This window comes from Astyanax mexicanus, chromosome 3 (genome assembly GCF_023375975.1).
Source record: "Astyanax mexicanus isolate ESR-SI-001 chromosome 3, AstMex3_surface, whole genome shotgun sequence".
In the NCBI taxonomy this organism is placed as follows: domain Eukaryota; kingdom Metazoa; phylum Chordata; class Actinopteri; order Characiformes; family Acestrorhamphidae; genus Astyanax; species Astyanax mexicanus.
This window is the reverse complement of record NC_064410.1, coordinates 36,949,847-36,971,712: the sequence shown is the minus strand read 5'-3', so window position 1 is coordinate 36,971,712 and position 21,866 is coordinate 36,949,847. Positions and strand designations below refer to the sequence as shown.

The 21,866-nt window shown below is 38.1% G+C and overlaps 2 protein-coding genes across 2 annotated transcripts; one reads left to right on the top strand and one right to left on the bottom strand.

The window, feature by feature from the left end:
* Positions 1–1,267: 1,267 nt before the first annotated feature.
* On the bottom strand, positions 1,268–18,864 carry gon4la (gon-4 like a). Its single transcript, XM_007228522.4, has 28 exons — positions 17,708–18,864; positions 17,543–17,614; positions 16,523–16,743; positions 16,302–16,376; positions 16,148–16,198; positions 15,694–15,744; positions 15,379–15,474; positions 15,183–15,296; positions 14,239–14,409; positions 13,925–14,132; positions 13,471–13,572; positions 13,287–13,327; positions 13,061–13,170; positions 12,454–12,658; positions 12,047–12,133; positions 11,235–11,403; positions 10,884–11,013; positions 10,151–10,298; positions 9,921–10,037; positions 7,730–9,235; positions 7,245–7,323; positions 7,043–7,131; positions 6,730–6,927; positions 6,451–6,594; positions 5,019–5,291; positions 4,441–4,613; positions 3,652–3,754; positions 1,268–2,204 (listed from the first exon to the last, which is right to left on the bottom strand). Exons 1-28 carry the CDS (start codon positions 17,970–17,972, stop codon positions 2,088–2,090), a joined length of 5,115 nt encoding a protein of 1,704 aa, XP_007228584.3. The 5' UTR covers positions 17,973–18,864; the 3' UTR covers positions 1,268–2,087.
* Positions 18,865–20,174: 1,310 nt separating this feature from the next.
* Positions 20,175–21,503, top strand: LOC107197022 (C2 calcium-dependent domain-containing protein 4C). Its single transcript, XM_049475286.1, has 2 exons — positions 20,175–20,957; positions 21,077–21,503. The coding sequence occupies exon 1, from the start codon at positions 20,270–20,272 to the stop codon at positions 20,900–20,902; it is 633 nt and encodes a 210-aa protein (XP_049331243.1). The 5' UTR covers positions 20,175–20,269; the 3' UTR covers positions 20,903–20,957; positions 21,077–21,503.
* Positions 21,504–21,866: the final 363 nt, after the last annotated feature.

The following is a 21,866-nucleotide window of genomic DNA, read 5'->3' as shown; positions in this document are numbered from 1 at the left end:
AAAAACTACAATCAATAAAATTGAATTACACTGAATATTTTATCCAATTTTATAATAGTTTTTGCCTTGTGATGAGCGACATTACCCTTTTGGAGGTGATAAGGGGAGAGAGCACTAACTAAAGCAAGGCCAATTGTGCTCCCTCAGGGCTCCTCCAGTAGCCGATGGCAAGCTACATAAACAGGATTCGAACTAGTGATCTCCTGATCATAGTGGCAGCGCTTAGTCTCTGGACCACTCAGAGCTTTCCAATTTTATAATATAATAAAATATTTAAATATCTTATTATTTAATATCTTAATCTGGAAGATAACCTATAACTGCATTGTAGACCACACCTTTTGTTTCAGGATAGCATATTATATTAGAATAGATTTGGCTTTAGTTCTATATCTGTATTCTGTACAATGACAAAGTGCAAAATACAGTATTTTGTATTACAAAATGTATAATTAATTAATACATTTACAAATTACACTGCCTGGCCAAAGAAAAAGTCTCCGCCTGGAATTAACTAAGTAAATGATGTGGTGTTGCTGCAGTTGGTCAGGTGTAGGTTCAGCAACAGTATGTATGTGCTGAAAGAATGAGATCAGCTGACTACCTGAATATACTGAATATCGACCAGCTTATTTCATCAATGGATTTTTTTCTTCCCTGATGGCATATTCCAAGATGCCAGTTATTATGGGGCTGGAATTGTAAAAGAGTGATTCAGGGAGCATGAGATCATAATTTTTACACATGGATTGTTCACCACAGAGTCCAGACCTTAACCCCATTGATAATCTTTGGAATGTGCTGGAGAAGGCTTTGTGCAGAGGTCAGACTCTATCAATGCAAGATCTTGGTGAAAAATTAATGCAACACTGGATTGAAATAAGTCTTGTGACATTGCAGACGCTTATCAAAACAATGCCACAGTGCAAAGCTAAAAGTGGTCCAATTAAATATTAGTGTGACCATTTTTGTCCAGAAAGAGTATATACATACAGTACCAGTTTGGATACACTAAATCTGCATTGCAGATAGATAGTAAAGTCATCTAAACTACAAAAAAACATATACTGATTAAGTAAACAAAAAATGTTAAACAGTTAGCATTATAAGGTATAATCACCTGGAATAGCTTTCAGTTAACAGCTGTGCAAAAATTGTCAAGAGATAATTACTTGAATTTCTTGCCTCGCAACACATCAGTTGTGTTGTTAAGAGGTAGAGTTACCAGCCTCAGAAACCAGAATTTAACAGCACCCCATTATAAGGATATTTTTTTTAAAAACATTTTATTTGTCAGATGTTCTTACAAATCGTCACTTACAAGAGTACCAAATAAACACAGATAAAATGCAAACGTATTTTGCAGCAACCTTTAGTGTTTCTGTACAATATATTATAGAGGTTTTCAGTGTTTCTGTGAGAGATCTTCTCTTTTTATGATGCTGCAATCAATATGAAATTGAATAAGGCACCACTTCCTCTTATATTATGACATTTATATTCTGTCTTTTTGTTTTTAACACATTCATGGATTTATGATCAATGGCCAAAGATGTAAAACACTAAGTGAACCAGTAACAGAATTCACAAATTAGTTATCTGAAGGTCATACATGCAGTCGTGAAATACAAACATTCACCACTTAAAGTTGTTTTTTTGCTCAGTAACTTCTGGTAAAATGCTCAAGAGTGTTCGGGGAGTTTCTTTTAAGCTCCAGCCTGCATTGCTCTCAGTGTTTTCTTTTTCATCAGACCAGCTGACTCCTTGCTACATAATTTAAGCCTGCAGCAGATTATCTCAACAAACACTAGCAATAAAAATATTAGGCTGCTTTGTGATGTCTTAAATCCTTCAGGTGGCCTTACTGTTCATTCTCCAGACTCATAAACCATCCAAATGCATTTAATATGAGGTTTTGCCCTCTTTCCATTTTCCAACCGAACCTAGTCATGTTCTCAAAGCAACCACTGTGGGGGGGGTTCAAACAGTTGCTGATGTTCTCCATTACTGGCAACTTCTGGTTTGTTAGTTCATTTGTTTTGAGAGAACTTTATCACACATGAACTTGGCTTTATTTTGGATTTTTCTCAATCTGGTTCCTCTTCTCTAGGGCGGGACTGGACCTCCATGTCTAACAGGCAGGTCTGAATCTGCTTTGTGGATCTGTGGAACAAATTAATGAGGTCCAAATAGCGCGCACCAACCTGGGGATCAAAGAAAAGCAAAATGAGTTTTTGAAAAAGGATAGAGTTACACCATACACACCTATAAAAACTGAATATAGAATATATGTGATAGGGGAGACAAAATGAACATTTACACATTAACTGTTTTATCTGAAAGCCTTTTTTTTACCCTTTAAAGTCTGAAGCCCCGATATATTTAGGGTTGAATAACCAATACAATCAATACAAAACACATAAGGCACATCTTCATATATTTTCCCTTTCTCGCTTTTTGTTTCTAATATATCAGTGAATCAGTCAGTCTCAACTAGGGGTGTAACTGTACAGAAAATTCTCTGTTCAGTTCACATTGCGGTATAAACCCCACAGTTGGGTATTTTTCAGTACAGTTGGTGGAAAAAATAAAAAGGCTGGCCATTCTGTATAGCCTCACCTTTATTAACTTCATAATGACAATGGAACAATTGTAACCATGCTTTTTTACACTCCACTGTATGTTTATACAAGGGTTTGATTTAATTGAATTGATTGGGGAAGGAAGGAAAAAAAATAAATAAATAAACACACTGCTCCTTATGTGGCATCAAACCCGGGTCGTCAGGTTCGCGGTCCAAAAACACTACCGATGCCCCAGCTAGTGAATTGGGACACAGCCATGAAAAAACACTGTTATAAGGAGATAGGGAGCCCAAGAACGGGCGGAAAGATGATAACGGGCGTAAACTAAAGTCACGCCAAGAGAAAAAGAGAGACAGGGGAGCAATGTACACAAAATCTAGCCAGAGAGGCATTTTATTTATTTTTTCCATTATATTTCAAACAACCTCACAGGCCAGATGTTTTATGCTTGCGGGCCACATCCGGCCTGCAGGATGCCTATTGCCCCTGCCCTATACTGTCTTTGTGTGGTCCACCACTCGCTCTCCAGCCCTGCTTTAGTTCATAGAGTACCCAAAGTATTCCCACACAGGTGATTTAAAAGCAGCAGCGGGCCCTCTAGCTTCTGTGTGTCTGTTTCCAGCTGCCATACTCAGGCTAAAAGTTGCTAATTGCAATGGGGCTACAGCTTCACTTTCTGGGAGCAACACTTGGTTCCACAACTCTTCTATAGACTGCCTATACCGTATATTCTACTGCATGCGTTTAAGTGATCCAAACCATGACCCCCATACCGCGACGATTTGTAAAGAATACACGTACCTTTACACCCCTAGTCTCAACACAATTTATGGGGAAGATATGAACAAATAAAACAGCAGAAAACAAGCATAAGCAGTTAGTACGTGGAATAAAACGAAAACACAAGCTGTATGCACTGGTCACAAATATGATCTGTGCAGTCTTTGAATAAGGCACTGAGAATGCACAGTCACCATCTCCCTCACTGGATTAAAATCATTATTTTAATTGTCTGACAGCCCTAACATGAATTATGTTTAAGTAGTAAAAGTGCAGGTGATCATACCTCAGTGGCTGTTTTATTTCCAAGCTGAGCAGCAATAGAACTGAAGGTACTTTGACTGGCTCCTCTCTGCTGACAGGTGGTAAGTATCACGCGATCTGCCTCCCTGTTCAAAGATACAGCATTCAGATTCTCTCATTGAGTGTTCAACAGTGTGTAATATGAGAACACTGGAAGTACAATAGGAATAAAGGGAAGTAAACGGCATATCTTTAGTGTTGTACAAAACCCTTGCGTCTCCATATGGATCTTGTGGTTGTTCTGTGCATTGTATCAAAATGCCATGATGAATGAATCAATAGAAATTATCTAAAATCATTTGGAACTAAATATTTTTACACTGACTTCCAATTTAAATTTTAGAAGGTTTTAACCCTTTTAAATTATACACTGTGTACCACTCACAGCTCATCATGGAATAACCAAAGAGAATGGGCAGTGGTGGAATCCTATTACAGCACCACACTGGAACTCAGTCAGCTCTTTAGAACTACCCATTCTTTTTTAAATGATTGTAAAAGGCTTTATACGTCTGTGGAAATAAGACTGATTAAAACACCTGAATTCCATTAAGGATTAGGAGGTATCTCAATACTTCTTAACATACTTCTATATGGCATTATATTTATTTCTATGCAGCGTAAATTAATACATATACAGCAGCACACAACCCAGATAAGCACCACAGTTAAACCATTTGCTCCCAAAATATTTCTCATCTAATCTGGGCCCAAACATCATTCCATGAACTTAAAGACAGAAGCCTTGAGTAAAGTAAAGATATTTTCTAACCTTGTCCAAAGCACAACCTTTTCCCCGCTTGGCATACGTGAAGAGTTTTTGGCACAGACAGGACTTTTTGGAATTTGAAGGCAGAACTGCGTATCTCTCTCCTTACTATTTTCATCCTCCACCTCTGGACCAGCAACATGGTACTCTGCATCCTGGGTTACTATGTCAGCTTTCTGCAATGGAAAGGATATAACAATAGAACACACAAACCTGGTAATGCAAAAGTCACAATTTTTAGGGCTGTCAACGTTAAAGCGTTAACGCACGCTGTTAATTTGGAATCAGTAACGCGTTACTATTTTTTTTAACACAAGTTAATTAAGGAACCAAGTTTGACCCCTACTTCCGCCGCAATCTGCCACTGTTTAGTGATATTGTATTAGAGGCCGTTTGAACTGCATGTAAGTTTTAGGAGGTACATGCCAGCCTTCATTCTTCCTGCACTGTATGAGAGGAAGTGCTAGCTTCTGGGTAGGAATTAGAAATGACTAACATTTTTTTTCCCATTTTCTTCTTTTTTCAGTTAATAAATGGATGTGTTTTTCTTTCAGTTACTAACAATTTGAGAACAAGCTTACATTTTTGTTGTGGGTTTGACTTGTGTGATTGTCTGTTTTCTCTTCAGAATTAAGTGCTCTGAAGAGTTGATCCTCCTGCTCTGCCTCCACACTGTGCACTGTCTGAACACTACAAACACTGTCAGAGTCATCACAATCCAGGTCTTCCTCTTCGACTTCCTCTGCATCGTCAGACCGACACTGCACAGTTGAGTGGAGCCGTTCAAAAAACACCCAGTACTCCTCCAACAAGTGGGGATGGTCACGGAACAGCATGGCTAACTGGGTTTTCATCTGATAAAAAGACGATAATATTAGTCTTTTCCCTGAAGCAAAAAGATATTTTGTCATTTTTTATTTGACAGATACAAAATACACAATACATATATATACATATATAATATATATATGTATATATATGTACTTGTGTCCCTGACAAGATAGAACTGTATGTAGAGTAAATATCATAAAGCATAACAAAACATAGCTGTTGATACTATATAATATACAGAGGTATGTATGAAAAAGTTGGGCAACCCTGCTAATTTTCATGATTTTTCTTTATAAATTATGGGTTGTTCAGATCGGCAATTTCAGTTAAATATATCATATATCAGATGAACACAGGGATATTTGAGAAGTGAAATGAAGTTCATAAGATGTACAGATATTAGGCAGGTGCATAAATGTGGGCACCCTAACAGAAATATTGAATCAATACTTAGTAGATTCTCCTTTTGCAGAAATAACAGCCTCTAAAACTTCCTATAGTTTGTTCCTCTGCATAAATATCTTAGTAGATTTTGAGCAGGGTTTATGTATAGGGTCGTTGTCCTGTTGAAGTATCCAGCCCCAGCGCAACTTTAACTTTCTCACTGATTCTTAAACATTGTTCTCAAGAATCTGCTGATATTGACTGAAATCCATGTGACCCTCAACTTTCCCAACTTTACAAGATTCCCAGTACCTGCACTGACCACACAGCCCCACAGCATGAGGGAAGATTTTTCTTGGCCTGCCATTCCAGGCCTTAACTAGAACTTTAACCCTTTCTCATAATTTAGGATTCACCTGTGTATGTAGGTCAAGGGTCAATGAGTTGATCAAACAAGTTTTGTGTTCCAATAATTTTAAGTAATTTTGTTTAAAGAATTATTGCACACTATCTGTAAATCCTATAAACTTAATTTCACTTCTCAAATATCACTGTGTTCATCTGCTATGTGACATATTTAACTGAAATTGCTGATCCAAAAAAACAATGATTTATAAAGGAAAATTATGAAAATGATCAGGGGTACCTAAACTTCTTTATATCACTGTATAATATTAAACAACATTAAACAGAATCTAGTGAATTAATCAACTTAAAAAATAAAATAAATAATATTAATAATTATATTAAACCACATGAACTGAATCTTTTGGTCAAAGAAAAAAAATGAGAACATACCTCCTTTAAACCACTTAGGCTTTTAGAAGGTCCTTGCTGCAAAGTGCGTACAACCCGCCTGTAATGCACAGAGTGTTCTCCGAAAGTGAGCTCCAGCTGTCTCAGGAACCGTCTGCTCCGCTCAAATGCTTGCTGTTCTGACAGCTACAGTGAAAGCACCAAAAGAAAGCATCAAATAAGTTTGATTTAAATTATCTAGCGGCAATGCATCTGACTTAATTTATCACACTATTGATCACTTTTTTTCAAATTTCCTTCCCATATCTGACACTCTCTTACCAGGCCACACTCATTAGCTTGTTCAGGATGCAGAAAAGCTGCAAAGTCACTGAGAAGTTCAGGCCAATCTTTTAGCACTGGCTTCAGCCTCTTAAAGAGTTCCACCGATGTCCTGCCTTCAGGGTCCCTCTCAAACTCATACAGCACCCCCAGGAACTCCTCCACCTTTCCTGGCACCACTTGCAGCACCTCGCATGCCTAAAAAGAACACACAAAATACACATATAGTGAAACTATAGACTTTAGAAAGAAAATACTTATATTGAAAAAACGAATGCATACAAGCAGAGCCATGTGTATAAACGTGACTTGCCTTTTCCAGGTAGGCCTGAGCAAAAGCAACATCTTTACTATCCTTCTGAGGATCATCATCAGAGAAATCATCATAGAGAAGTGCTTCTTCTGAGCAACCAAATACAGAATTCAACGTAAGTATCCAGGCACATAAAGTAAGCATAATTCATTAAATGATAAAACATCTGGGCAATATATAGTTCAAGGTGAATCTGAGGCACCTGATTGGAGTTCTTCTGAGAGTCCTTTATCTTCAGAGCTGGGTTCTGATGCCAGCCTTGATAATTTCTCTATTGTCTCCTTGTACAAAAAAAGAAAAAGAAAATACTTTAAAGCACTAATCTTGAAATACATGTTTCAACTACAGTTCAAGTACAGTTGTGTGTAACAGAGAATGTGTTCCAGATTTTGGGGCACAGCCAAATTCTTTTTTTTTTTCAGAGACATCAGCCTAAGTATGTAAGAAGTCTGTTAACTTGCTATCCCCTCACTGAAAGAATTCACTCAATGCATTTGGATATCAGACTGGATATTTATCAGAGTTTAATGCCACATGCTGAAAAAGGGGTGTAAGAACATATTGATATATTACAGTCATAATATTTTGTTTTTGCCTGATTGCTTGACCTCAACAGAGAGAAAGTCTGTTGGTTGGTTGTGGTTGTTGGCAAATGTGGGGGTGCACCAGAACTTGTGGTAAATTTACCTTAAGCTCTGGCAGAGATAACACGGAGGTCTCAGAAGCAGGTGACGTCACTTTCCCAGAATGTTCCCCTTCTGTTTTTCTCTCCAAGACTTCTACACCTCTCTCACCTTCAGTGCCAGGTTGCCTCTGTTCCCTTTCATCATCAGCCATCACAGTCACCATGGCAACATCGTCCCCAGACAAACTAGGTGTTGGGCTTCCTGAGGATTCTGACAAGGTAAGGAAGGGTTTTCTAAAATCTTCCTCTTCATACTCCTCAGGCTCTCCCTCATTACCAAGCATCTCAACTTCGTCCAATTCTTCTTCCTCTATCACTTTATTTAATGCACTGCTGCCTTCCAGAGCTTTATTTGATTTGGAGTTCTGTAAATCTGCATTAAAATCCTGCATGCCCTCAGAAATGTTCCCCAAAGAACTCTGAGTAACGCTTTCCATGGTCATTGAGTCTTGAGTTAATGGGGGTGTCTGGTCGTGAGCTGTAACAGGTTTTAGATTCAGGTTAGCACTGTTTGTGACAATACAGCCTGGAGGCAGTATAAGAAACTGATGCAGAGTATTCTGAGACAAAGAGAGTGGCTTTGGAGGATTCATACCCAGAGGAATTCTTGGTCCTGTACTTAGCCTGAGCAGAGTACCACAACGTTGACTAATGTGGTCTTTAGCCAACTGGGTGAAAGATACAGGTGTTTGGGTCATTAGCTTATTGATGGGTGTAGGACAAATGAAGGCAGCGGCTGCTGAAGTAGCAGGCAAGATAATAACATTTGCTTGGTTAGGTCCGGGTAGTGTTAGTTCTGCAGTGCTAGAACCTGCACTGTGGATTTCTGTGGTTTTCACAGCTACATCCCCTAGAGAAGGTAGGTTCAGGCTGGTAGCTAATGAAGCAGCAGGCAAGGAGGTAACTAACCCTTCCCCTGAGCCTGCTGGAGCAATAAGGCATGTTTCATCTACAGAAGAAGAGTTCACAGCAGCGGTAGGTAAAGTCATAATAAGCTTTTCTTGGTTAGAATCTGTTGGATTTGTGAGCTTTGTGGGTTCTGTTTGGATTTCTCCATTTCTTTTCCTGGTTACAGTCCTAGATGAGGGGGGGTTCGTCTTAGATTTTTTATTACAAGGGGGATTCGCTTGATTGGCAGGATAAATAAATGTATTTACAGAAGAACAAGGATTTTTCGGCGCAATGAGAGGGAGGCGACTAAGAGCTTCCACTACTTCTTTTGGAGGTGGAGAAGGTTTGGAAGGTTCAGTTACTGCTTGTGCAGAAAGATCAGAGTTCTTTTTTCTTCTGGAACCAGGAGGACGTGGCTTTAGAGACTCAGCAAGAGTCTCTGGTAGCCAGGGGGGGTACTGTGTATTAGAGATAAAAGCACAGGATGGAGAGGCAGGCTCTGAAATGGCAGAAATAGTAGAAGGAGCTAGAGTAGTGTCTTCAGGCTGGGCAGGCTGAGAACTGTGAAGCTGTGGGTTGAATTTTCTCACTTCATCTTTAATAAGCTGAAGGTTTTCCTGTGAGGAAAAAAATAAGAGCTGGTAACTACCAAATTTATTGTTTATCACAGTTTCCAGGAGTCAGTAAAAGTGTTATAAATGGAGTGGATTGTCTGTCTCAGTGGTGCTACACATGGAGGCATAATCAGGGACTTAGTTTCTTATCAAGTTCACCTGCAAGAGATCTGTTAGAAGTTAATAACATGCCGGTGGTTGGTTGCAGTAGGGTAATTACGTTTGTGCGTGAGGGGCAGCATAGCGGAGAAACAGCACAGTGCTTGAAAACTGCCGGTAAATGGTCTGATGCACAAGACTGGAAGTTGTTAGTAAATGTAGGTAGTAAACTGCAGATCCCAGAGTGCATTGTGGTCACAACCTTGAGGCCGGATGTGGTATTGTACTCTAAAATCAAGTAGTGTATTTTATAAAGCTAACTGCTCTGTTTGAAGATGAGGTGGATGGAGCTTATGAAAGGAAAAGGCTGAAATGGGCAGCATGCATTCTAAGGGTAATTACACCCAGAGCATCCAGAGCTCTATTAACTTATTATCAGAAAAACAGTACTGCTTAGAACTTAAAATAGTATTGATTTGTGGTTGGTTGATTGTTGTTATAATAGATCGTGGCTGAGCCAAGTTTTAAAGGGTAGTCATTAATATCCATTCAAATGTTGAAATGTTTCAGATATAAGAAAAATGATTACCGAAAGCCAATATGGCATCAGGCGTCTTTCTCTCTCCACTGGAGGACACATGTCACCAGGGCTGACTCTCTCACAGGCCAAGGGCATGGAGGGATATACACCATCTAGAAAGTAATTCTGAACGGCAAAACACACCCAAACACACATACACATTTACACATATTCACAGAGAGAACAATAAAACACATATTGGCACTTAAAACGCCAAAGGCAATCGGCTATTTACAAACCTTTAAAATGCTAGGGCTTTCTTTTTGGAAAAAAAATCGCATGTGGGATGTCAAGCATACAAGTTTCCTGGCCACAAGCAGGTACTGACATGCCAGCTGAAGTGGGTGTAAAGTGCCCTGGAAGTGCTTATGGCCCAAAACCACCAAACTGTGGCAAAAGACAAAAACAACATGGCGCATTATATCACTCTTATTGTAGCTGAGTATACATTTTTAGGTGTACCATAAGTTTCATAATACTAGTACTGAGGAACTGCACTGACCACAGAGCTTGTAAATAACCTAATGTACAATAAGTGGGCAAAACGACACACAAGCAACAAAATGTATTAATTTTAAAATTCTTTAAATATGGACTATTTTTTTTCCTGATGCAAACAGACAATTACAATATCATAATTTAATACTCGTGATTACCCAATTCAAGCATGGTCACAGGCAAATGTATGTGCACAGGAAATGCATATTACTTCAGCTGGAGGTTGTGTAACATTGTGCTTTCAATGCGAATGAATAAAACTGCTAACAAGAGCACTTTGGACATTTACTTTTTATAAACCATGTATTATCAAACAAGCATATGCACTGAACCATAATGGTTGAGTGTGAGAACCATTATGTACTTCTGTTTTACTTCTAGTAACCAAGACTTAATAAGAATTATACAATATTAAAAAAAAAAAATGAAAATTGAAAATAATTTAAATGAGTCTGATTTAAGAATGAGGCCCACCAGTTCTCTGCTGATGTAAATGGTCCCTTGTAATGAAAAGTTGACAGGTCAACTCTCGGTAGCAGCTCAGGGTAGAGAAAAACAGGACGCGTGGCCATCAACCATGCCAAATGAGCAGGAATCTGAGTCCCTGAAGAACAACAAATAAAGACAGATAAGCAAATTATAGAAGTATGCAGTCATTTAACTATTAAAAAAGGTCATGAGTTTAGATGAGTTAACACATTTAGAATGATCAGCGGCAGTAGGTGAATAAAATTACTAATATAACAGATAACTCTTTGCCCATATTACAGTGTTTCCGTGCACTTGTTCTCTGATTTTAAAAGTATGAAATGCACAATGCTTTACCTGGAAACAGCGGCCCATGAGGCTGTGGGTCAGTTTTAGGAGAATTGTCTAACTCCTCAAGCAGGGAGATAGCAGCCTGTAGGTTACAGGCTCTGAAAATACTGACAAAACCAGGCTCCACCTCACTCCGGGCCTGCTCTCCTTGCTGGGCAAAGAACTGCAGCTCTAACTACAGTAAGGGTAAAAACAGAAAGTGAAAGAAATGAATATAACGTGTATATTACATTATACAAAAAAAATCCACATACAGCTCTGGACAAAAATAAGAGGCCTCTTAAAATGGTTTTACCAAATTAAAAACCTCTGGAATATAATCAAGAGGAAGATGGATCATCACAAGCCATCAAACCAAGCTTATCTAGTTATCCAAAAGCAGTGTGTAAGACTGGTGGAGGAGAACATGTCATAAAAACTATAATTAAAAATCAGGGTTATTCCACCAAATATTGATTTCTTAACTCCTAAAACTGCAAATAAATGCTCTAAATGACAATATTTTTATTTGGAATTTAGTAGAAATGTTTTTTTTTTCCAGTGTGATGTCACAAAATAACAATTTGGGGTCTTTAAATGTTTATACCCATATCATATTTACAACATTGTTTCTTTGTAGAAACAAAAACAATTCTTCTAAGTGACAGCTCAAAAAAACTATTTGTAAAACCTTTATGTAGAGCTAGTTGGACAATGAGACAATAAGCAATAATGGACCTAATAAACAATGTGAAATACAAAATATACAACAATATTACAATACATTTTTAAAACTGTATATACAAGAATGGCTGTAATGAATGACTCAGATATCTTACCAGAAACTGTCTAGCTGTGCAGGCCTCCGTCTGTAGGGGTTTTACGGATCTACTCAGCATGTTTACCTGAGTCAGCAGCTGCACGTGCTGTAATACAAAAATATAAAATATATATTAAAAAAATAAATAAATAAATATATATATATATATATATATATATATATATATATATATATATATATATATATATATATATATATATATATATATAAAACTCTTAGCCAATGTCACAATTCTCTTTGTTGTTTTTCTTGGTTTAACCAAATTTTGCTTTGCTAACAAAACCAACTGGGACGAAGAGACAATATGTGATAATATATCTTCATTAACATATATTTAATCTAAATTTGAAACCTGGTATTTCATTTTGTGTCTGTAGCAGTTGTTTTTGCTTGTTGGTTGCTGACCTGCTGAATGTGCTGCTGAAGGTGGAGTTTCTGGGAGTGGGTCAGGAGCATGGGGCCAGAGGGGCTTGTGGGACATTTAGGGGCTGGAGGTGGTATAAATACACCTTTACTCTCCAAAAAAGCCTTGCGCTTGCGAATAGCAGCCAGCTGCTCTTTCACTGTTCGAAAGCGCTGTTTCCGGATATCTGCCAAAGGGTCCTCATATCTGCACACAACAGTTAGATATGGTTATATAATCATAACAAGCATTATGTCCAAATATGTTGCCAAACATACACAGTCCAGTTTGAATATTATGACCACCTCCTTATTTCTACATTTTAGTACATTTGTTCAGCTGCAATAAGAAAACAGGATCATTATAATTCTAGTTCTAATTCTAATTCTAGTTCTATAATTACAGACTGGCAGTCCATCTGTTTTTTAGCATACTATATTTTTCTCTTATTTCAATCTGTTCTTTTAATAGTTATGACCTAACAGGACCACCATAGAGCTGCTACTATTTGAATAGTGGATCATTCTCAGCACTGCAGGGACACTGACATGGTGGTGGTGCGTTAGTGTGTGCTGGCATCAGTAGATCAGACACAGCAGTACTGCTTACTCAAGTGTTTCCAGAATACTGGAAGGTTCCTGCTGAGTAGTGTCATCTTCTTCTTTTTCATCTTCGTCCTCATGACCTTCTTCATCCTGTCCCCCCAGCTCATCCTGAAACTGAGATATGTGCAAAATAATAAAAATAATAAATACAAAAAATAAAAATTAGTAAAAACTACATAGATTACACAGATAAATAATTTATAAAAAACTAAAAAACACTAATTTCTTACTGCATCAAACAGCTCTTCCATCAAATCATTCACTTCCTTCTCTGGGGAAAAAAACAACAACAAATTAAACTTACTATTAAATTGAAGTTCAACCTTATAAAGTAGCTTCTTAGTCAACCCCAAAAAGACTAAGAGCAGATATGAGAACGCAGATTATTTCTGTGGATATATAGATGTTACTCACTGGGGATGCGCACTGCCTTGTCATTTCTGTAATCCTCCACATCTGGCTCATCAAGGTCAGCCAGAAAGTTATACTCCGGATCATCATCATCATCAGCCTCCTCTAACAGGAAATAATGTAATAACAAGTAAAAGTGTTTAACAAGTCTGATTCATTTACACAATCATGAAACAATTATACAAATGTTGAAATGTTATACAAACATGAAACATGAAATGTTATACAAAAATTGTTGAGAGTTAAGAGCAGTTCATTATGTATGAATTTCGTAATTTCACATTGTAAATTATGGTTATATGTTTTTCCCCCCAATAACCTTCACTCTTTCTAATTTATTGCAGTGCTAAGCTCTTCATTACATGTTTTTGAAGTTATGTTTAAACTGTAGGCAGTTTAAGACTGTCTACTGCATAATGCAAGATGAATTAAGAAGTCATTACTACGAAATGATCACCTTCGTTCTCCACATCAGAACACATGAGGCCCTGCAGCCACTGTGTCCACTCTCTGTCCTCTGTGGCAGAGCCAGGCTCATACATGTCCGGCGTGATGTCAGGGGCTCGGAGCTCCGCCTCTAGGCGACCCAAAGGCACATCTCGTAGTGGACGTTTAGAACGAGTGCGAAAAGCCATAAGACTGTCTTCTCCATTGCTGCTAAGAGACTAAATCAAGGGGGTGGAGAAAGATATTTATATATACTTCTAATTCTATAATTGTAGCTTTTTAAACAGTGAATCTAGGGGCCATTAATTAGAGTGTAAGAGCTACCTGGTATGTGTCTATACAGTCAGATCCAATGGCCAGCTCTTCATCTACAGCATAAAGCTTCTCCATAAAGCTACACTCTTTTGGAGGCCCTGGAGGCTCGGGGCCCTGAGGGGGTGGTGGAGGACCCATAGGCACAACCTCCACCCTCAGATGCCTTGCCCTGTGCAAACTCTAGAGGAAATAAAAGAGAAATGTTTGTGTTTATGCAAGCCATCATATGTCTTTATACAAATTAAGGTCTTTTAAAAAAAAAAAAAAAAAAAAAGGAGAATGTTTTCAACAATAATTTAAAACAAATTTCAAATGTACTTGTTTAACCAGTACATACAGCTTTGGAAAAAAATAAGAGACCACTTCAGTTTCTGAATCAGTTCCTTGATTCTTCTATTTATATGTTTGAGTAAAATGAACGTTGTTATTCTGTAAACTACGGACAACATTTTCCCAAATTCCAAATAAAAATACTGTCATTTAGAGCATTTATTTGAAGAAAATGAGAAATGGCTTAAATAACAAAAAAGCTGCAGAGCTTTCACACCTCAAATAATGCAAAGAAAACTTTATATATTCATAATATTCATAATGTTTTAAAAGTTCAAAATCAATATTGGGTGGAATAACCCTGGTTTTTAATCACAGTTTTCATGCATCTTGGCATGTTCTCCTCCATCAGTCTTACCCTTACTCTTTTTGGATAACTTTATGCCACTCCGGGTGCAAAAAATTAAGCAGTTCAGCTTGGTTTGATGGCTTGTGATCATCCATCTTCCTCTTGATTATATTCCAGAGGTTTTTAATTTGGTAAAATCAAAGAAACTCAATTTTTAAATGGTCTCTTATTTTTTTCAGAGCTATATGTTATATACTAATGAGAATGGCCTCTGGACTCGTAGGTTGGCGGAGGCATGAACAGAGTTGCCTATTTCTTTACAAGTGTGAGATACCTGTCTGGGGCTGCAGCTGTTTTCTCCATCATATTCACTGAGGGATCTGCTGAGGCTTTTACGAGTGCCTCGAGGTGATGAAGCAGTACTCTCCAAATCGCTTTCCAGTAGTGTCTACAACAACACAAATACAATATCTGCACTATTGAGAGAGTTCATGAATGACACATATATGTTAGAAGATAATTCACTTTACATCTTCTGCTGTCTCATCATCTTCTTCTTCATCAGGATGGTACTCTTCATCAGACGAGTCTTCCTCCTCTAAAGGGATGTCCACAAACTGAGGACCCTTTAGAAAAAAGTTTTGATATTTTATCTATTTACGCAACATATTTAGACATTAACTGACAGCAGGCCATATTTATCAAACTTCTCAGAGTGTAAATACTGATCCAGGTCAATTAGGGTTTACTAACCGGTATTTACATAAATAGATCTAAGATTATTTTACTCTGAGATGCCTGATTAATGAAGCCTGGTATAAACGGTGGTGAAGTTTTTTTTTTACCTTCATTTTGCTGGGCTTCTTAATAGGTGAAATGTTCCAGGTTGGAATTACCTACAAAATAAACGTAAATGATTCATCAGTCAGATTCTTGTTTTAGATTAACTGTTCTAACTGAAAAGGTAAAAAACATTTTTAAAAAATACAGTGTTTCTAGCGCTGTATCTCCAAAACCATCCATGTTTTTAAGGTCAATCATGTGAACCAACAAAACAAGACAACTTTAACTGATGTGAGCAGACTGTTAAGTGACTGTTTTTCTTTTTCCCAAAAATTCTAATATTTTGTTTTATATATTATACATATCTATAGACCATATTGTTTTAGGCTTCTATCCCAATATCAGTAATCAACAAAATCAGATGTCAAAATCAACATAAAGTTAAAACAGGAACAACACCAGTTACTAAAATGAAATACAATAAAATAAATCCTCACAAAACAATAACAAACTTACCACTCCTTTCTCCACAACTTCCTTTAGTTTAGAACGTGTCATCTTGGGCTCCTGGAAAAGTCAGAAAGAAAGTAGCCCCATGAGTAAAGTCATACCTCAAAGTCAGAAATATAACAGTTCAAATGAAACACTGTTTTAAACCACTGATACTTACAAACAGGGGAACAGGTTCAGTGTCATTGATGGCAGCCTTCATCATGGCCACAACGTGCTCATTGGTAATCACCTCCTGTGGGTATGATGACAGCAAAGATTTGGCCTCAACAGTAAGTACTGAACTGTGTACTTCAGAATGTAAAGTAAGACACATTCAAAATGTAATAAATGACACTGAATTGTCTTGGATCAGTACTTGAAAATGGTCTCTGCACTCACATGTATAATATTGCGCACGTTGGCTGAAGTTAGGTTATGCTGCCGTGATTTGTTCTCCAACTCCCTGTCAAGCTCTTGATCAATCTCAACCTCTGGCTGTATTTCATCCTCCTCATCTTCCTCTTGCTGGCCCCCTGCTTCAGCAGTCCCACTCATCTCTCGTTTCCTCTTTAGACATCCTTTTCTTCGTCCACTTGACCGTGTGCTGCTTTGTCCATGATCTGAGAGAAAAAATTGAGAATAAGAAGGAAGACTGAGTAAGTTAGTTAAATAAATAAACAAGCAAGCAAGCATAAATGTGCCAATATTAAACAAAATCAAAAATGACCACCCGTTCATTTACTGAGCAGCTCAGTATGGATGCCAAGAGAAAATTGAGTTTCTCAATATAGCTTTGGTGCTACAATTTTTCTTCCTTTTTTTTTAGGGTCCATTGGGAGATCAATTTGTAATGTTTGTGGTGGTAAAAAAAAAAAAAACCTACATAAGCATTCCTTGCATAGCAGCAGTATGTGTGAAAAGAAGTTGAGCCTTTGGTGCGATACTAACACTGTAAAATTCTGTTTTTTAATTCCCAATTTAAGCATCTCTCTGTTTCTGTTACAACCATTGTCTGTCTCTGTTAGCTTATAAAGGCTAAAAGACTACATTAAGCTTTATATAAATTATAACAAATTTCAAGACCCTTTTTTTTTTTAGTAACATTAAGAACACCTACTCGAGTGGCAGCCTGTTACAGAAACTCTTGCACACTAGTAGCTATTTCTCCCCTTTTTTTAATATAAATTTTTAAACGTACCTTTTACTCTGTCCGCACACCACAATCTACATTTTTTTGCATTGTTACGTTCTCTTGTATTTGTTTTTATTTATAGATTTGTATATTTTCTGACACACCATCTTATCTGACTACCGTAATTTGCTTTATACAAATATGCTTTAATTATACATCTCAATTTTTTTATTTCACATACAGAAAACACTACTGATAGTAGATCTTCGATATCTTAAAAACCTCACCAACTGTGATGACCAGGGTCTTCTCAGTTTCATCTTCTGATGACAGGACAAGCTTTGCACTCTGCATTATACCTGTTGAGCAGTTTATAAATGGGTCAGTCCAAAATAAAATATGCAAATTGAACAACAGCTAGACAGACATGGTTTAGGCTGCATGTGTCTTACCTTCGTTTAGAAAACCTGGACAGAGTTCCTGGTTGCATGTTGTGCTTTTTTCTCCATGTCTTGCTGCCGCTGTGTTTTCATGATGTATCGCTGCTTCCTCTGGAGACTGAGAGGAGGCGAGTCCTTCATCAGGACAGAGGGACTGGGAGGAAGATGATGATGCTGCTGCTGGTTTACATTCGCTCTCTTCATTCTTGCTGCACTTGGAGCGAGATCCTGCAGCTCTGGCAGTTTGCTGCAGTCTGCGCTTTCTGCCTCGATTCATCTTGGATCCCGCGGAGGTTTCAAATACATGACAGGACGTTTACACATAGCTAGGCTAAGCTATCTACTTCCCTTTAAATAAAATATATATACAACCTCCTCCAACTTCACATTCTAGGAGTAAGAAAGGCTATTCACATTTAATATCTGTCTGTTTTTTAACACAACCTTACTGACTGTTAGCTGACTATGTAGCTCGCTTAACTAGAGTTAACTAGCTAGCTTAGTTGTTCCAGTCTCCAAAACAAAACACAGAAAGTTAGCTTGTCGCTAAAGCTACCCCGGCTCTAACCAGCCTGCTGTAAACTCCTCATTGGATATGAAACACTAGCTAACACTCTCTCCACCCAAATTCACTTCTTAGACCACACAGGACCCCGGCGCAAAGCTGCATTTCTGGTTAATGTGGATAAGTCCAGAAGGTAAACAGTCACAGAGTCGTGTAGTTTCTTACTGCCCGCCACTCCACTCCCGGACGCGTCACCGGCAGGGCGGTGCAACAATAAACCATACTTCCGGTTCATCCCCAAATTCAGAGTGTTTTATTTTGGATTTGCTTGAAAAAATAAAACACAGCTCTAAAAAATAAGAGACTACTTAAAATTAGGAGTTTCTTTGATTTTACAAAATTAAAAACCTCTGGAATATAATAAAGAGGAAGATGGATTATCACAAGCCATTAAACCAAACTGAACTGCTTGAATTTTGCACCAGGAGTGACAAAGTTATTCAAAAGCAGTGTTTAAGACTGGTGGAGGGAGAACATGCCAAGAATTATGAAAACTGTGATTAAAAACCAGGGTTATTCCACCACATATTGATTTCTGAAATCTTAAAACGTTATAAATATGTTTTAACTTGTTTTCTTTGCATTGTTTGAGGTTTTTTTTGTTATTTCAGCCTTTTCTCATTTTCTGCAAATAAATGCTCTAAATGACTATATTTTTATTTACTAGAAATGTTGTCCTAAATAAAAAACAATGCTCATTTAACTCAAACATATACCTGTAAATCTGTAAATCTGTCAAACTGAATTAGAAACTAAAGTGGTCTTTTTTTTCTCAGAGATGTATACATAAATATAATAAATAACTCTCAACTGATATTTTAATATATCAACATAATTCAGTCATGTAGCTATTTATGCCTAAATTTCCCTGAACAGGGTTCATGACATCATAAAAAACATCAGTAGCTTAAATGTTATGTAGCAAATATGTAACCCTGTTAGACTTTTTTCATCCAATTATTTAAAGTTACCAAAATTCTTACTCTCCTGAAGCCTAGTTTACATTAACTTTTAGGGCATGGTGTGTCTTAAGAAAGGGGGGCAGGTGGTGTAACAATTAATTATTATTGCCCAGTCCTTAATTCCTCTGTGACTTTGAAGCTGAAATTAGCTTTATTTTTTTTTTTCAGTTCCACCTTAAATGCTGCAGCTTTTTGCTGTCTGTTGCACAATTTAAGCTGAAAATGATATGTTATTTAGCATTGTCTTTGAGTTTTTTTTATGCTTGTTATGAAGAAAATTGCCATAAAACATTGAAATTACACACTAGGACCCCAACCCCTAGGCGTGCACGCGCAAAACAGAGGAGGGATAGGAAGGGTAGGACCAAGGGGTGAAATTGGTACTGGGCCTAAGCGCTCATAGACATATATACATAGATGCCCCATAGCCTGCCTCCTGGCGTATCAGTCGGCCGCCATATTGGAGCAGCTAACTACGCGCCCCCAATACATTTATTTACACCTGATTTTACCCTATGTTTACAAACGGCAAATAATGATACTGGACGCTGTTACACATTACAAATATGTGCTTCCATGCTGAATTACTTTGTATTATGCTTTTTTAAACAAAGACAGACATTAATTAATTATGAAAAATGAATTCATTTATACATCTCTGCCGATATCCGTGAAAATTGGATTAAAAATGGTAGAGTTGTTATTATTATAGTTGGATTAAACACCTTTCTCAGTGTAAATAAATGCATTGGGGGCGCATGGTTGACTCCTCCAATATGGCGTCCGGCTGCTATGCCAGCTCCGATAAAAGGCGTCAGTTAATGGATTGCCTATGTATACATGTCTATAAAAAAAAAAAAAAATGTCTATGCTAAACGCTCACCTGAAGATCATTAAAGCTGAGCGTTTAAAGGTGTAGCACGTGACCTCAGAGCTTTAAAAGCACGTGCTTGCGCGCTCATGGCCTAAACTGGCAGAGACTCCAGGTTTGTGTAAAAATCATCAGGACAGTTGGATCATTTGGGGCTTGTGCTGAGGGACACGGAGATGTTCGGTTTTGGTACCGGTGTGGTAAACTCACAGAAGAGCCCCGCAGCGAGGCCAAGGTCCTGGCAGAATGTGCCACTAACTCCAGGAAGAATCCCCAGCTTCATAATCCCTCCAAAACTGCCCCTCAGCGTTTCTCCTCGCATCCGTCCAGCCAGAGAGGACGAGTGCAGGCTGCTGTCCCCCAGTAGCCCAGAGAACCCTTCACCGAGGCTTCACTCTCCGTCTATCCGCGCCCGGTTCCGGTTTACTCCACGCTCCGGCCGAAAACGTGACCTTTCGGACCTTTCGGACCCGGGTACTCGAGCAGCAATGTCCCTGGAGCATGTGGAGAAGGTCACCACTCCATACGGATTCTGCACTCTGGCTGCAAGCCCTCATGTGAGGCGGCGAGAGTCCCTGTTTCATAAGCGGACCCAGAGTGTAGGACAGGAGGGCAACTTCTCTTCAGTGACTCCTCTACGCTGCAACACCCCCAGCAAAGCCAGGCCCTGTCAAAAAACCTGCGGCTCTGCTCCCAGGCCTGAGAGAAAAGGACTGAAACTGCTTCTCAAAAGTCCACGGGCTGCCCTGAAGACCCTCACTCCCAGTGGGATAAGAAAACATGCGAGAAAAACGCAGGAGAAAGTCTAGAGGTGTGGAGTATCCACTGGCTTTTACCTGCTAGGACTACTGCATTTTGTGTAATGTAAAAAAGTTATATATTTTTACAAACATTTAAATAAATTAATTGTTTTAAACCTTTGTGAGTTGCCTTGCTTGTACATTGAAAAAAAAAAACAAGTTGTGCTCTTGTGCTTAAAACAGGGTTGCATGCTACCAATGCAGGGTTGTCCAGATATCCAGGCACAGGACTGCCTTCACCAGGATTTTTTAAATATCCCATGGTGATGTATGTCTCAGATCCTAAAAGCTGTGTAACGTTCCTTACAACACTGTCTTAATTCCCCTCAATGTTTGTGACACAACATACTGAGAGTGCATCACATGACCATGTAAATCTGTTTCTTTGACCTTATTTACAGAAAATAGTTGTGCTGGGTTAGTGGTGGAGCTTAAACTACCTCCCTTTAAAAGTGTATTTACTTCTACCAGTCTCTTCCAACCATTCAAACCCTTAAATGAGCTCTGGCCTGCTTTTGTAAAACAATGTTAGAATAGTCATGATTTTAAAATGTTTTCATGTGCCTGCAATAGGAAACAAATGTGCTGCTCAATTAATTTCTGACCATGTTTTGAAAGCAATGGTGTTCCTGAGTGAAAATGAGAAGATCTAAGAAAATCTAATGTCATCAGTATGTTTGCCACTATTCCTGTAAATCCATTTTTTTTAAACAAGTTTTTCTGGTCATGATTGCTTTGTTGGATAACAGCATTTCTGGTACTGCTAATGAAACTGCTGTGAAACAAGCTGCTGTGAACATGAAAATACAGTACCAGAAAACATTTTAAGACTTAAATTTGCTTAATTCACACACCCTTAAATCAAAGCAACACACACAAATCCTTGCAGAAGTCACCAGATTCCTCTGCACTAAAAGGAAAATGCACCACAATTTGCATTTTAAAAGTAAATTGCTGCATAATTAATGCAACA